The sequence below is a fragment of the Onychomys torridus genome, chromosome X (genome assembly GCF_903995425.1).
Source record: "Onychomys torridus chromosome X, mOncTor1.1, whole genome shotgun sequence".
NCBI classification, from domain to species: domain Eukaryota; kingdom Metazoa; phylum Chordata; class Mammalia; order Rodentia; family Cricetidae; genus Onychomys; species Onychomys torridus.
In genome coordinates this window covers 51638790-51655381 of record NC_050466.1, presented here as the reverse complement: position 1 = coordinate 51655381, position 16592 = coordinate 51638790, and the positions used below count along the sequence as shown (strand labels likewise).

The 16592-nt window shown below is 54.2% G+C and overlaps 1 protein-coding gene across 7 annotated transcripts; it reads right to left on the bottom strand.

Moving 5' to 3' along the window:
- Positions 1-268: 268 nt before the first annotated feature.
- On the bottom strand, positions 269-15754 carry Plxnb3 (plexin B3). Of its 7 annotated transcripts, none has more exons than XM_036174271.1 (35): positions 15279-15751; positions 12769-13861; positions 12184-12363; positions 11344-11472; positions 11153-11253; positions 10324-10453; positions 9995-10151; positions 9793-9901; positions 9595-9709; positions 9340-9465; positions 9137-9253; positions 8718-8811; positions 8464-8633; positions 8097-8248; positions 7774-7879; positions 6971-7101; positions 6572-6748; positions 6276-6471; positions 5922-6161; positions 5661-5822; positions 5441-5592; positions 5231-5331; positions 4931-5154; positions 4598-4776; positions 4360-4426; positions 3679-4006; positions 3449-3552; positions 3254-3350; positions 2705-2883; positions 2400-2560; positions 1895-2042; positions 1677-1741; positions 1534-1609; positions 1330-1404; positions 270-999 (listed from the first exon to the last, which is right to left on the bottom strand). In XM_036174271.1, the coding sequence occupies exons 2-35, from the start codon at positions 13822-13824 to the stop codon at positions 895-897; spliced, it is 5709 nt and encodes a 1902-aa protein (XP_036030164.1). In that variant the 5' UTR covers positions 13825-13861; positions 15279-15751; the 3' UTR covers positions 270-894. The 7 variants fall into 7 exon arrangements, with proteins under 7 accessions (XP_036030163.1, XP_036030166.1, XP_036030164.1 ...); XM_036174272.1 differs by having other exon boundaries at positions 12769-13829; XM_036174269.1 differs by having other exon boundaries at positions 5922-6471; positions 12769-13803.
- Between the last annotated feature and the right edge of the window lie 838 nt (positions 15755-16592).

The window sequence follows — 16592 nt, the reverse complement described above, 5'->3', positions numbered from 1 at the left end:
TTATCCCAAGGTAGGGGACACTTTATACAGTGTCCTATGATTAAAAAGAAAGAAAGAAAGAAAAGAACTGGTGGGGCTGGAGAGATGGCTCAGAGGTTAATAGCATTGGCTGCTGGCTGCTCTTCCAGAGGTCCTGGGTTCAATTCCCAGCAACCGCATGGTGGCTCACAACCATCTATAGTGAGATCTGGTGCCGCTTTCTGGCATCTAAGCATACATTCAGGCAGAACACTGTATACATAATAAATAAATAAATCTTAAAAAAAAAAAAACAGAACTGGTATGGATGGGGCTAGCCCGGTTGAGAGGTCAGGAAATGAGGGACAGAGCAAAATATGGAAGGATTAATTACTTCTTTCCCCAATGATGGCAGATTACAGCCATTGGACGAAGGGCAAAGGTGAACAGAAGAAAGGCTTGTAGGGAAGCCCTGTGCAGAGTCTGGGTGTGTCTGGGGAGTAAACTCTGGTATCGGGAGAAGTAGCATCCTAGATCTAGAAGGTGGAGGGAGGGATAAAGGTTGTCCCCCCACAACCCTTACTCATGCCTCTCACCTTAGCCCCAGGGAGTACTGAGAGTTCACACTTGACAGGGAAAGGCAGGAGTGGTGGATTAGGACTGGTTTTTTTTGTTGTTGTTGTTTGTTTTCTTAAAGATGTGTTTCTATTTTATTTCCAGATGTGATTTTCCAGCAAGCAAATAAATACAGTGAGAAAGATTGTAGGGATCATTATAAATTAGGAACAAGCCAGATGGGTGGTAGAGGGCACTCTATATAGTCCTGCTGACCCCTCCTCAGGCACTGCTTGGTCAGGGACATACAGCACTTTGGTGGTGGATCCTGCCCACTGTTCTATAAGCTGGCAGGTCTTAGGTAACCATTGTGGCTCTCATTCACAAGTCAGTCACTTTGTTCTCCACCAGGGCAGCGATCTGCTGCAGGCGGCAAGCCAGCTGCATCTTCTGGGCCACGGGGTCCTCCTCCAGGGCACTGATAATCTGTCAGGGCAGTAGAGTATACCTGCCTGAAATCCCACTCCTCTGCCCATCAGCCCAGGGCTATCCAGTCCTTTCTCCATCTCAACAAGGGTCTGGATGATAGAGTAGGGGCTCTCCTGGAGACCTGCCCAGGGAGGCCCTGGTGAAAGCCAGGACCACCTCCCAGCCTGGGCCCTTCCAGCACATGATGGCTCCCTTCCTTCATTCCCTTTATCTGGATTGGGCCACCCCCAACCCTCTCTTCCCATCAGGGAAGTTCTGTGGGTCATTGTCTTAGCTACACCTCCTCTAAGTGCCTGCCCACTCCCCTCTAGAGTGCTCTGGCCTCACCTGGTCATAATACCTGTGGATGTGGTTGTAAAGTTCTCGAAGAGCCTCCAGACAGTGGGGAGCAGAGGTGTAGTTCTATGGGTAGCATGTGGAGGGCAGTGAGTATCTTATCCCAGACCTCAAGACTCAAGGCTCTCCATTCCTACTCTGCCAGTTACTCTCTCCCTAAATGTGGAGGGCTAGGTCCCCTGGGCCATGCCTCACCCCAGAGAGTTCAGCCAGAGCTGAGTTCATCTCCTGATAGCTCGCTGGAGAACTCTGATGAATGTCTGCATAGTACCTGGAAAAGTCAGCAGAGTTAGGAACCTGTATCTCTGATCCCCAACCCCAAAGGCTCTGATACCTACTTCTCCACCATCTGCTTGTATCGAGGGATCTCCCGGGCATAGAGCAGTTTGTTCACTGGGGAATCCTGCTCCAGGTAGAGGAGGTGAGAAGTGTAAACAGGGAGGTAGGAGAACCACCTGTACCACTTCCATGATGCCATCCCTCTCAGCACCCAAGCTCTGCACTGGGTTTCCCCGCAAACTTCTATTTGCCTTCAGTGCCCTGCTTATGCCCTCACCCTGCCCACTTTATGCTCCGAGACTATGCAGGAGTCGATGAAGGTTTGTGCAATGACAGCCAAGATGGCATCCTCGTTGTCTGACACCCGCACATCAAAAATGAGCTGTGGGTTCTTCAAGGCATTCACCCAGAATCGCAGCAGTAGGCTGTAGGTACAGGTCAAGTATGGAGATGAGGCCTGACCTGTTGTTGTGGCCTCCTCCCCTTGTACTTCAGCTCCCCACTCCTCCACATAGATGTCTGTCCTGAAGCTGGGGACCTAGGCAGCAGGGAACTCAGGCTTTGTTTTCCATGAGAAGCTATCCTCATGGCCCAAGTGATCTGAGCTTGGACTCTCCTATTATTAATCCAGGCTGGGGAGTAAGGGCAGAAACTCAGGATGATGCTGTAAAGTCTGAGTTCCTGTCTTGGACTTGCTACCCTGTCATGATGAGGACATGTCCTTCTGAAATTCAATAGACCACCCACACAGTGGGAAGGAGAGGGGTCAACAGGAAAGGTACCTGTTTGTTTTCCAAATGTGCAGGGTCTCTGGATCCTCTATGCCATGTTTCTCTGCCAGCTCATCCAGGAAGTCAAATAGGTACTTAACAGCAATAGGCACAGGCCGATTCACACTAAGAATGGCCTGGAAGGTGTCATCCACAAACTTCTGCAAGGTTCTCTGCAGGCAGGTCATGAGGACCACATGAAGGCAGGGTGTGAAGGGGGCTAATCCCTGCTTCATCAGAACCACACCTCCTCTTCAACTCAGTCATAATTCCTTGACAACCCTGTTCCAATGCCTGGCTCCCCTGGCAGCACCAACCTTCATTGAAAGTAAACGAGTGAGATAGATTTCAGGAATGGCCTTGGCTCCTGCCCGTTCTCGTTCTTGTTCCCGGAGGCTGCTGCGCCACACTTTGGCCCCTTCTGACTCCTCAGTGGCCTTCACCAGGTGCCAGAGCCGAATTCCACCCTCCTCACCCTCTTCCATCATGGGGGTGTCTAAGAGCACAGAAGCTTGGCCTCAGTCCCATGCTTCTGCCCTCAACATGCAACCTAAGATACGCAGCCCGTAATTCTCTTGGGGTGGAGTTGGGGAAAGAGCAAGGAGGGAGAAGGTATGGGATGAGAGAGAGGTGGTTCAGGAACTTGCTAATCCTGACATCCCATGCATCCAGAATTTCCACAACTTGGTTCAGCCTAGAGATTTGGCTACCCCACTGGCAAGGAGGGGTAGGAAACCCAGATGAGGCAGATTGGATGGCCAGGACTTCTGCTGGCCCAGCCTGGGGTTCTAGTGAATCTAACCCTGGGTCACCCCAATACTGCTGGTGCTCCTGGCAGATGGGCATGTCTGGACCAAGGGACTCACTCTCTCCAGAGGGGCAGCCAGTCTGGCCCAGTCTCTGGGAGACAGTGTCACCATTGTGGAGCTGAGGAATGAGCACCACTGTTGCTCCATCTGGGACCTGCAGGTGGGGAATGAAAGCAAAGGGTTGCCCTTCACATGTTAATTCTGGAGGCATCCCCTGCCCATCAACCTTGTCCTGTTGTTTCCCACTAGCACCTTGTAGTGTTGCAGGGTGTTGAGTCTCTTCCACTGGTTTTGAGTCACGGAGGTCAAGTCCTCATCCGACAGGGTTAGGTGACCAGCTAGTCCTGAGCGCCACTCTAAAGGGACTCAGAGAAGCCCATAAGCCCACAGCCTGCTTCCTGAGTTCCTTATTAGCAGTAGCTGAGCAACTGCAGGTATGGGAGGAGCAGTGGGTGAGCAGGGAGTAAGGCTGGCTTTCTCACCAAGGTCTAAGGAGTGCACTGAAGGCCTCTGGGAGAAGGGGGTTCCCTTGTAGACTTGATCTAACATCTTCTCCTTGACTTGGGTTATGGTGTCTGTGTCAAGCACCCGGGCTGGCATTCGCTGCACCTCGCTGCTCCCTGCTACCCCACAAGACTCAGGTCCCACTAGTGCCATCAAGGTCAAGGGCTGGAACTCCACATCCTCTCGTAGCAGATGGCTATCATTCAGAGTTCGTTTTGCTTTGCCTGTCACAGCGTCCACAGGGCCCTTGTCCACCTGGTACTTGATGGCCCGGAAGAGCATGTACAGTGGCTCACCAGCCACTTCCTACAACCGTTAAGATGTGCCAGACATTGGTCACAGGGCTAATGGACCCAGTAAAGCCCAGCAGAGGGCATAGTGGGACTAGAAGGGGTAGTTAGCAGTTTACAGCAAGGATTAGCAAAGGCTAGCAAGCTAACACAGGCCCCTGGGCTGGGTCCCAAGCCCTTTTTGTCCCTGCTTAACAGTCAGCTGGAGAAGGAGCACAATAACTTCCCTTATCCAGCACTCTTGTCCTAGGCCTCTCATGGATCCACCAAGCAGAGAACAGGATCTCATGACCTTCATTTGATGGCCCACCCTAAGCCTCAGCCAGGGGTACTGGGGAATTTGGGCAGCAGTTATGGAGACCACCTCACCTTTAAGAAGTCATAGAGACAGATGGATAGCCAGTTGGTGAGCAGCTTCTCTACCATGGTCTCTGTTCTGTGTGAAGGAGGCCCCAGGGCGCTGGTGAGAATAATCCTACAATTCTCTCTGACCCCACTCCTAGAGTTCTTGGCTCTTGATCTTAGGGCCAGATCCCACTCAGCATATATTGGGAATGGGTCAGAGATGAGCCCCTGTCCCTGCCCCCACACCCAGGTCAAGGCCAACCTGCGTAACATGAGCTTAGGGTTCTTGTGTACATAATGAGCTGCTAGGTCACCAAGCAGAGTTCTCAAGATGTCAGTCAAGTACTCAAGCTTGCTGTGCAGAGCCAAGGAAAGCAGTGAAGCCACATGGCAGCGGTCCCTCTGGGAAAAGTTTGGCTGCTCCTCCAGAGTGTGGATGAGCTAGGCAGGAAGTTGGTATTCACTCCACAAAGCCCCATACCCTCCCTATTCTGTGGCCATGTCCCTACCTGGGTCTGGCCAGTCCCCAGCCCCACCTCCCTACCAGCTGAGACTCCCCTGCCCTGCCTGTCCCCACCATCCATGTGGCTCTCACTGTGAGAAGGAAGAGCTTGCTGTTGAGCAAATTGGAGAGTTGTGTGAGGCCCTGGTGCATAGTGGCACAGCGACCCTCTTCCCCAGGCCCTTCAAGCCCTGGCTGCAGTGGGCAGCCACCATGGCCAGGGAAGAAGGCACGCTCAGCATATGTCCGGTAATCCAGGAAGGGTATCCCACTGGCCTCTAGGTCACTGGTGAGGTCTGTCATCTCAGTCATCAGGTCTGCAGGCCAGGACCCATAAAGATGTGGGTTCTGGCCTGGTGGATGCCCTGTCCTCCCCCCTGTACCCCCACATACCTGTGAACTCCTTGCGACACTGGTCGCCCACACCAGTCTCCAGGTTCTCCAGCTGCACCAGTACCTTCTGATAGTCTCTCAGGGCCTGCTTGCTCTTGTGCCTGCAGCCAGAGGTTAGGCATCAGCCACAGGCCCAGACTAGGATGGCCTCTGGCCTGGGGCCTGCCATGGGAAATTGGCCCACATGTGCTGAAGAGGGAGCATCCTCACCTGTACATGAGCGTGAGAAGGAGCACTGCAGCAATCAGCACAGTAGCACCCAGGCCCAGGCCCACCTGGGCCTCCACAGGAAAGGTGGACATCGTGGGCTCTGCTTCATACTGGACAGGGCCCAGAGCCAGGCGCACGTTGCCCATCTGCACCTGGGGGAGCAGGGCTACTGAGCTTGGGTCTACAGCACACTGACCCTCCACTAGGAGCGCACACTCACCACGAACTGAGGCAGGGTGCCTGAACCATTGGCTGGCTGAGGGGCATGGTGGGGTGGCTCGCAGTACAAGTGAGTAAGTGTCAGTGTCTTCACCAGGCACTCTCCATCCCCAATATGTACTTGCACCTCCTCCTTGCTGATCCCCAGGTTGAGGCCCTCGCCCTGGGACACATAGCAGGAGCCTGAGCTTGTGGGATCCCCACCCCCATCCTCCTCAGGATGATGAGTGCCCAAGCAATGGCACACTGGTGGCACACCTACCTCCACATCCAGGACATGACCTGGCTTGAGGCGGTAGGGGTGAGTGAGTCCTTCATGACTAAGTGGAACCAGGCGAGGGTTAGGCTGGTACAGAAATCCCTGGCCCCCACTAGCACTGGCAAAGTCTACTTGCATGTTGTCTAAGGCAAAGAAGACCCTTTTTGGGATGGCCCCATCTGGCACTGCTGGACTGTGGCACAGGAGGAGGCTAGATGAGTTAACAGAGCACAGAGTAGAGCACTGGAGGGGACAGAAATGCAGATCAGTGAGTGGTCTTAGTGATCCTCCCTGTCCCCTCACTAAGCATTCTCTGGGGATGACCCTATTCTCTGCTAGTGGTGGTAGGGGACTCACCTGTAGCAAGCCATTCTCAAGCTGGATACAACCCTGGGGATCTGCAGCAGGGGCACCGCAGTTCCTCCTTGGGTTCACATCCTGGCCCTGGACCCCCAAAGCCTTTACCTGGTCCTCATCCTCCAGCCACACAGACAGCAAGGGCTGCCACACGACATCTAGGCCTATACCCGTGACTCGAATCAGTCGTCCACCCCTGTGCCAGGATGGAAGTCGGAGAGTTGAGAGGATCTGGAGTAACTCAGCCTAGCACCCTATCTTTGCAGTAGTTCACTGAAGGTGGGCCAAGTACTCACCCCCGAAAACTGACACTAGGCTCTGCTGCCACCAGCTGGGGATTGGCAGTATATCGAAATGGGGTGGTGAGCAGTTTGCGCTCAACATGTCCAAAGACTACAAGGACTGCTGCTTCTCCTGGCTCTGCTTGGGGCATGGTGTGGCATATGATGGCTTCAGGACACACAGGTTCCTGGCTGCAGGGGAAGGGATATTCTTACTTTGGGCTCAGCCCTAGACCTGACCCAGTCCTTCAGGAAGAGACCCACTTGCTTCCCTCAGCAGGGGCAGAGGTTGCTAGTACCAGTTCATTTAGAATTTCAAGGAAGCCTTGAATCCACTGCCCCATTGTATAGGATGGTTCTCTATTTGACAGTGGCCAGGCTCATTTTGACAGGTGAGCTGTGTTGGATACTTACATGAGGCAAGGTTGGTCACCCACAAAGGCCCTGATGTTGCCTCCTGTCTGGAGGTACTGCCCATGGATGGTGAGCTGGGTACCCCCTAATTGGGGGCCCCACTGAGGACTCAGGCTTAGCAGGACAGGGTCCTGGGGAACAGAGTAGGATGGGGTAGACACAAGGCCCATCCTCAAGGCCCTTTAGCTTTGATTGAGGTAAAGGCCCATTTATTGGTTTATTGAGTCAGGGGCTTCATTTGACTGCACCCTACTTCTGAAAGTGCCATGCCTTTCTTCTTCCACCTTTTCTGCCTATGCTAGCTCCCCTCCTGTCTGCCCATGCCCTTGCTATCACCTCCCTTTGGGAGGCACTTTACACCTGGGACCTCCCAAGCTCTAAGCGCTAGGATCCAGTCACCAGTTGGGATACTGCAGCAAAACTTGCTCTAATGGTCCTACTTTCACCCTGGGCTTTCCACTGCACAGTGGTCCAGCCCTGTGCCCAGGCTCCACCAGCATCTAGGAGCATCCTCCTTTCTCCACATCCTCTACTGGGGCTGCAACAAGTTTTGCACGCACTTCACTCTGACCTTCTGATGCTCTTGCTTCTGAACTGCCTACCTACCTCCTGGACAGCTGCCAGTGATAGTGTCCATGTCATCAGAACACTGCCCCCAGCCTGCTCTCCACTGAGAACATGCAGCTTCCTTCTTGGACATAGTAGCAATGGTTCCTGCTGCCCTTGGATCCAGTTTGACATCTTTACATAGTCCTTCTTCCCACCATACCCTGCATTAGGACCACCTTAGGGGAGTTACTGACCTGGTAGATGAAGTGCTGGGTTGAGATGCCAGGAGGACGATTTTTGATGGCCACTTGGACAGGCCCAGCAGTGCCATTGGGAGCAGGAGATATCACACACACAATCCTGGTGAATCAAGGTCCAGTAGCTGCTCAAGCCCTGGGGGAGCCTTTCAGGGGCTTCCTGGAGCTTGCTCCTCCTCAGCTGCTTGTTTCCCTGTTGTGCTCTGACTCAGGACCTCATATTTCTTGGCTACAAGCCTCCCCTCTCTCTGGGCAGCCAATTTCTGAAGGCCTACTCTGGATAGCATCCTTCCCCTCCCCCATCTGCTGAGGTGCCTTACCGTGCAGAGATGCGGTAGAGAGAAGCATCAGGGTTGCAGGGCTGGCCAGCCACAGTCACAGCATTTTGCACATCATTAAAGGCCTGGCCCAGGTTGGAACCCAGGATGGTGATGGCCAAGCCACCTTCTGGGGGACCAGTCAGGGGTTCAATCTGTAGAAGAGAAGGATGGCAGATAGGATTCCCCAAAGCCACATCCTACTCTGCAGTGGTGGTGCCCAGTTAGCCAACTACTGGAAAATGTCTGGATCAAACTACTAGAGTCTAGCAGTCTGAGGCAAGGGGCTTGATGTGGGAGAGTATTGGACAGTGGAGGCAGGGACCTTGGGAAATGGGGAAGCCAGAGTCTACAGTGGGGAGAATCTCACCACATCAATGGTGGGTGTAGGGCATAGCTGTTCCACAGTATCTGGTGGGCACAGTGGCCCATAGCGGCAGGAAGGCTGGCCATCGCCACACCACAGACAGCTTAGGCTTCCATTGGCTGCCTGGCAATGGCTGCAGTCAGGGTGACCCACAGCACAGTCATACAGAGTCACTGGGGAAGGTGGGGCAGCATGATGAGCCACTGTCCATGAGCCTCATATCCTGCCCCCACCTGCCTTGTCACCTGAGGGCTCACCATGGAGATCATGGGCATTGTCCAGCCGTTGGATCTCACCTCTTGTTACATAGATGGGCACTGGGAGCTCCCTCTGGGACATAGAGGGATGGAACTGTGGGTAGAGGGTAAGATCAGGCTTGAACCCCACTTGGGATATCTCTCCCTCCTGCTTCCTCCAGAACACCATCCTTAGAATGGATGTGATTGTCCTCTGCATCTCTAAGCAGAGGAACAGAGGCTGCAGGCACCCTGCTCCTGATACATACCGAAGGTTCCCAACACTCTGTGGCTTTTGTAAGTAGAAGAGGGACTGGGCAGAGCTGTGTGTGTGTGTGTGTGTGTGTGTGTGTGTGTGTGTGTGTGTGTGTGTGTGTGTGTGTGTATGTGTGTGTGTTTGAGTGGAGTAGGGCTGCCCAAGACACCAAGCAGCTTTTCACCTGCTGGGCCTGGCAGTGAATGAGGCCAGAGTCCTTGGATGTCTCCTCTAGGAAGGCAGGTAGCTTCTGCAGTTTTCCAGGCAGCTCTAGCCAGCAGTAGTATAAGGCAGGTAGATCCTGGAAAGTACAGATGCCATAATGTCAGTCTTGTGGACACTGTCTTCTCTCCCCTCATTCATTCCCCCATCCACCTGACTACTCACTCGGAAATAGTGAAGGTTCTGAATGTGCAGGACCAAATGGCTCTCCCAGCCCACAGGCACCAATTGGGGACTTGCTAGGCCCTCAACCTGAGGACAAGCCTCTGGGCCACGAACCTGAATGTCCACCTAGGGAAAGGACAGCCTTAGCCCTTCAGACTTGCATGGGACCACTCCTGGGTAGGTCTGGTCCTGTCCTTCTGGGGTGGCTTTTTGGGTTGATCAGGTGCAAGGAGTTTGTATGTTGATCATACCCACCTCCTGGGCACTGTAGACAGTTTTCTCACCCTCTGGGCAGTGCTCACCATATACACAATGGCTGCTCTGGGGGCACCAGTGGCACCGCCACAGGCTGCCCACACAAGTGCGACACCTGAAGGGGCAGGGACGTTCTCAGGCTGGGTACCATCTTGGATTTCCACCCTTACCCATCAGGAGCCAGCTCCAGTAACTCACGGGGCAGCCACTTCCAAGGCCTGGACTGCACTGCAGTCATAGAAGGAGAAGGTGGTGGCAGCCACAACCACATCCTCAAACATCAGAGCCAGGGGCAAGGTGACATGATCTGGAAGGGGACAGTGAGTGGTGGCAGATAAGGTCTTGTAGCTCCTGCCTGCTCCAGTTCCACCTCAGGATCCCTACTCAAAGGTCCACTCACCGGAGCCTGGAGGGTTAGGTGGCACCTGATCTCCAGGAGGGGTGACACAGACCACATGGGGCCCTTCCACCTGAGCCAGACTGTCATAGTCCCCAAAGGCACAATGGAAGTATTCATCCATAGCCAGGGTGGGCAGCCGGGGAACAGACAGAGTGACCTATGACACATGAGAGGGAAACAGGGAGATGGATCTAGAGCAGAGAGGAGTAAGTGCCATGCTGGGGCTGTGGGCAGAGGCATCTAGGGAAGAAATGGACAGGAAGCATCTAAGATTGTGTTCCCACAGACAATGACCACACAGGCTGAAACCATCAGTGTCAGTGCCTCACCTGGCCCTGTTCCTGGCGGGGGTGCTGGGCTGGTAGCAGGCTCTGAATGTGAAGGCAGTGGTTGTCTTCATAGCTCCACAGCCACTGGCTTGGCTGGGCTGCCCGTCCACACTCGCCCCTCCGAGTACACCTGCCAGGTAGGAGCCCATTGGTTCACCACGTGAGTCTCAGGATTCCTGGCATGGGGTTAGGAGGATGGCTTGGCTGGAGTGCAGCAAGGAGGAGGATTGAAGGGAGCATGGGGCCTCATGGCCAGGGTGCAGGCTTTAGCCTTAACTATGAGTAACAGGAAAACACTTCCTTTCTTTCTCCCTCTTTCCTTCTCCTCCAACAAGGGCCCGTGTCTCCCAGGCTGGCCTCATACTTTACTATGTAGCTGAAGATGACCTTGATTTTCTAATCTTCCTGCCTCTGCCTCCCAAGTGCTAGGATTACAGGTATGTACCACCATGCCTAGCTCATACGTGGTAGGAGTTGAACCCAGAGTTTCATGCATGCTAGGCAAGCACTCCACTAACTGAGCTATATTCCCAGCCCACATTTCAAGTTTTTATAAATGAGTCCTGAGCTGACAGCCCAGGATGGAGGAAAGCTGGAGTGGACCAAGGAACACCAACAGCAAGTCATGGGTCCTGGAAGAGGCGTCAGAGGCCTGGCTTGAGGTAGGATTACTGGAATGAGAGGTGAATGGTGATCTGGTGAGTTGAGATGGGATTAAGGAGCTCGGCAACACTGAGCCAAGTGGGCCTCTTGGCACATCTACAGTTGCTTCTGCAGACAGCTTCCTGGCCCCTAGAGACAGTTGGTTTAAGCCTGGGCCCATGCTCACCTGCCCTGAAGGATGCACCAGCCACACAGTGGGTCCCTAGCCTGAAGGCAGGTGGTGCAGTTGGGGAACTGAGGACAGGCTGCCACAAGAATCCGGTCTACCTGCATGGGCAGTGAGGGAGATGTAAAGGTGGGTTACAAAGACTCAGGTCACTTAGACAGATCACACCCAGTTCCAGAGACAGACCTTACCTGCTGGGCAGTCAGGACATAGAGGTGGTCCCCACTACTGTCTACCAGAAGGTCTGGGCTGATGGCTGAGCCTGGGGGCCCCACTTGCTGGGAATGGTATATCTGGCCTTGGGAGCTGTTTAGGAAGACCTGGACAGGAGCACAAAGACAGGACTGGGCCACTCTGCCAAGCCAAGACCAACTTTCTTGATGACTTAATGCTGACCATTGAAGACACACGCTTTCCTGTCTTCTTTACAGGAACATAAAGACTCTCAGGAAGTAGCCTGTTCCCCCAGAACCAGACGCCCCTCCTGCTAGGCCATCAAGATACAGACATGCCACTTTCTCTCATTCAGGACCCTCAAGGTTAATCCACTCTCCAGGAAGTAACAAAGCTGGGGCAGCAGAATTGCCCTGGCAGAGGCTCTTGACTATCAGGCCATTCTGCCACATGAGAAGAAGGGCAGCTATAGAAACAAAAAGTTCAGTGGGAGGCAGGGTTTGTTTTAGAGAGACTCCCGAGTCCAGGCTACCTCTGAGCATCAAATCCTCTGGGCCTGTCTACATACCATCCCCACCCGCCTTCAGCAACACTCTCATTGGATAGAGAAGGTGCAGCTGCCTCCAGAGGTTCCTGGGTAGTATTTCATTTGGGGACTAGAGCAGGAGATGGATCATACCAGATGTCCAGGTGCAATGAAGCCTTCTGATCCACCAATGGAGCACAGCTGAGAGGTGGAGTGTCCTGAGGCTTTCCTGAGCCACAGGTGGTAGGGCTACCTGGACAAGCAGCAAAGCCAGACCCAGCCTGAAAGTGTGGAGGCCATCCAAGAACACCCCCATTGGTCAGGATCTCACCTTATGTAGCTGGCCCTGGGTGTCTCCCAGGAAGGCTATCGTGTGCCCATCTGCCTGGAGAGCAGCCACTGCACTGATGGGCTGTCCCAGCTGTAGCAGAGGCTGGGCCTCCAAGGGTTGGCGGCCTGCGATGGGGCTGGGAGTGTGTTCGTCACCACAGGGGTATGACTCAGGGGAGTCCTGGATAGGCAAGGTGTAGAGAATCAATACCCAGGAGGGTGGGCATGCCCTCCCCTGGGAGCAGAGGATACCCCTACAGCCAGTGAGAAAGGAGTTGGGAGGAATCAGGAACCAGAGCATCCTGGCCAGGAGGGTCTGGAAAGCTGGTCCCCAAGCCTCACATCACAACTTGTCCCACAGAGGAAGAGCGACAGAAAGAAAAATGCTGAGAGCAGGCCGGAGCTTGGAAACAGAGCCATCTGCTACCTATTGATATACCTAGCCAAGAGGTTAACCAGTAGCTATTCCTGGAGAGTGCCCCTGTCCAATATCACAAAGGGAGAGAGTTGGCAGGGCAGAGAAAGGAACAGAAAATGAAGACAGAACCCATGGTCAAAATTTGGGAGTCAGGCTCTCATCACTCACAGGAGGCAGGGTGACGCAACGGGATGTGACACCATACTCCACAGTGGCTTCTTCCATTCCACTGGGCCCCTGACCACCAGTGGTATAGCAAAGTCGCCTGGCCTGTTCCATACTCTTGTCCAGGTCAGCTAAGGGAAAGGCACACAGGGCTGCCTGTGCCTGACTTGTTCCTGCTGCAAATGCGCCTAGCAATGTGTCTGGAGCAAGGAAGGCAGCTTGGATAAGGCCCTGGCCATGGCAGGCAAGGGGCACTTCCACATAGGAGTAAAGGTTGACATCTCCAAGGCAGACACGAGCTACATAGGAGTGATATTCAGCCTGGGCCCGGGCCCCACGCCGACGGAAGACAAAGTAGGCAGAGTGGGCATCAGAGAAAGCCCCCACATAGCTATTGTTATAGTCTGAGAAGTCTCCCACCACAAGTCGTCCCAGACCTTCGCTGGAGAAAGGCTGTGGGCCAGCCAGCTGGCGCACAGTTAGGGGCGGTACCCCTGCTGACAGCTTGCCTGCCAGGCCCCTGGCCACCAGCAGGAGGTCTCGGCCTGGCAAGGGCACCACTAGGCCCACTGTGGTTACTCCCAGGGTATTGGCAGCCACAAACTGCCCATCACCAGGGTCCTCAGCCTGGTACAGCACCTGAGCCACATCCCCAAGGCTCCGCTTCTCACACACACCCTGCCTTACTTGCCCACAAACCACCAGCTCCTGGGCCCTGCTGCTCACTAGCAAGAGCTGGTTGGCATTATCAGTGAGCTGGGCCTGTGGACACTCAGCCAAGTCACGGAAAGGCACACAGTCGGGACTGTCGATGATAGGGCCAGTGACAGCCACAGCCTCCATCTTCAGCTCAGGGCTGAGCTGGAAGAGGTGATTCACTGCACCCACGTAGAGTGTGCCCTGGCCTGGATCCAGCACCAGGTGGTTGAAGCTGGTGTTGGGTACAGAGAATCGATGGGCTCTGGTCAAGGGCAGCAGCAGCAGGAACAGCAGCAGAAGGTGGAGGCTGAAGAGAGGCCATGGAGCCATCACAGGAGCCTGGAGGAAGTCAGTCAGCATGAGCCCTGATGGGAGAATGCTGAAGGTATTCCATTCCCTAACAGGCAGAAGCAGGCAAGGGAGAGAATGAGAACTAAACTGGGAAAGAGACAGGATCAGAGGAAGGCAGGCCAACATGGTGAGAGAGAGAGAGAGAGAGAGACAGAGACAGAGACAGAGACAGAGAGACAGAGAGACAGAGACAGAGAGAGACAGAGCACTCGGGGGGGGGGGGGCAGCCAGGGAGAGGACAGAAAGGACAAAGAAAGTATCCTAGATTTGGAGAAAGAGACAGGATGGGGATGAGGGTACACAAAGAAAGAATTATTTTATCTTCTGCTTTATATGCATGTGAACTATAAAGGGGACAGACTCTGAGAAGCCACATGGGCATGACAGAGGGGTTCTGAGTGATAGAGGGGCAGGAGAGGGGAGGGGATGTGGGAGAAGAAAGCCATATCTGCAGGGCAACTGAGTATGGTCACTCAGACAAAGAAAGACAACATAGGGACAAGAGGGGCCATGTCATCATGTGTCAAGGGAGGATACCCATGGCAAAAGGAGTAGAGAGAAAGCCCATTCTAGGTATTTTAGAGCCAGCTATATAGAGGGACCTTTACTAGCTCAATGAGATAGTCAAAGAGATTTGACTTCTGGCCAAGATGCCACCAGACTCGGGCATACTGACCCCCAAAACAGTAATGAACAGGTAGCCATGGTCAGGACTTTAGACAAACATTCAGTGGACAGTTGTAGGGGTGACAGGAGAGCTTTGAGCCAGCCTGGAGGGTGCTGGGGAATCTCTGGGGCACCAGGAGTCAGCTCAGGGTGCCAGAGTGATGGACCCCAACAGCTACAGTCTGTGGAGTCCTAGCTCCAGAGCTGTCTCAGTGTAGGAGCACTGACGAGGACAGACATGAGAGAAAGGTCAGAGAGAGCTTGACTGAAGCAGGGGACAGGGAGTAGGGAATCAGGACAGAGGTAGCCCCAGTTGTGAGTGGAAAGGGCCCTGAATCTGAGACACTGGGGAAAGGCCAGCCCCCAAATCCCCTCTAACCCAAGAGCAGTCAGCACCAGCCACTGACCAACTGCCAAACTAGGTGACATTCAGACAGATTTAATCCTGAATAGAGTTCTAGAAAGAGGGAAAGAGCTGGTGACAGATCCTGAACTGAGCTGGGATCTGTACAGCTAGTCATGTGGGCATGTGTCAGACAGAAGCCACCTACTGCCACTCAGAAAGACCCCAGGTCCCCTTATCTTGAGAGCACAGACAGGAAAGACAATTTCCTTTAGTGCCCATGTGTCTCTGTGACAAAGTTGAGTGTGTGTAATGGAGGAGATGAGGTTGTTACCCAAGAAGGCAGAGGAAATAGAAGCTCCCTGCAAGGCTGCCCTATGCCTAGCGTGGGCAAATTTATCCCTCTCTGCATCTCTCAGTGACATCTTTGGGGACATAGGGCCCAGACACTTACCACCATTACGGAGTGCAGAAATGGGGTCTCCTCACATCAGCTGCCTCAGGGCAGTGGCGATGGGCACAAAATGGCTGTGGGGGGCATTGTCCTGAGTGGGAGGGAGACAGTCTAGGTTCAGCCCCAATCATGCTGGCCCTGGGGGAGGAAGGAGACAGGGGAGGGGGCAAGGGCCTGGCGACCGGGCTCCACCACAGCTGGCAGCTTTGTCAATAGTGGCCTGGCCAAGGCAGCCCTGCCTCCACCCCAACAATGTCCCCTCTGTCCAGAGGCCCAGGCCAGGGACCTGCTATCTGCTGCTTTTACCCCACCAGGGCTGTTCTAGCCAGGGGGCTCCCTGCCACTCCCGGTCTCCAGGGAGACACCCCCTGAGCCAGTTATCCCCATGTGGCCCACAACTCTTGTGCCAGTGCCGAATGCTCCCTCCCTGAGTTTCCCTGCATCCCTGTAAAGAGCACAGGATAGTCCCCAAGCCCCCACCACAGGGCCAAAGGCTCTGAGCCCCTGAAATGCCAGCCTTGGCCTCAGTAGCCTTGTTTCTGGCTGGAGTGCCAGTCCCAGCTGTCAATGCCTGCCTTTGTCCAGGCTAAGGCAGAGGAGGCGCTGACAAAGACAGCCCATGAAGAAGACCTTCTCCCCCGCCTTCTGCCCTGAAAGAAGATTGTCCCCACCCAGCCCTACCCCCAGGACTGGCAAAATTGTGCCAGTTACAGTGTGGTAGTGAGGAAAGGCAGCAGAGGATGATGCACGGGAGGGGCTAAGGCAGAGGGACCACAGGGGACTTTACCAGAATTGAGCCCTGTGCTTCAGACATGGAATAGGAAGGTCCTCCCAGGGTGGGCCTTCCACCATAGGAGGGAAGGGAGTGGCAGTAGCAGCTGGCTCCCCTGCTGCACTCTTAAGGCAACTTTGGGACCAGCTAACCTTAAGGGACATGGTACAGGGACATATTTACTCAGCTTAGGGGTTTTGCTACTTCTATAGTGCACAGTAGCAGCAAGTTCCAGGGTGAAGAGGCAGGTGGCTGTTGCCATCTGGCTGAGCCGGTTGGTTGGCTGTGGGGGTGAGCCTTACATTGCACCCCAGATTGGTGTCTGATGACCTTTGCTTGACTCCAGCTAGTCAGCCCAACAGACCCAATCTTCTCCATGTCCTTAGCAGCCCTGAAGCAGTGTCCTTAGGCCCAGTGGTCCCTGCACATGGTGTTCAAACCAGCCCCAGCTTCTACCTACCTGGTGGACCACTAATGGTCTGGGGAGCTGCTGCTTAGCTAGGAGTGGTCCCAGGGGAGCTCCAGTTTCCTGCCTCACAATG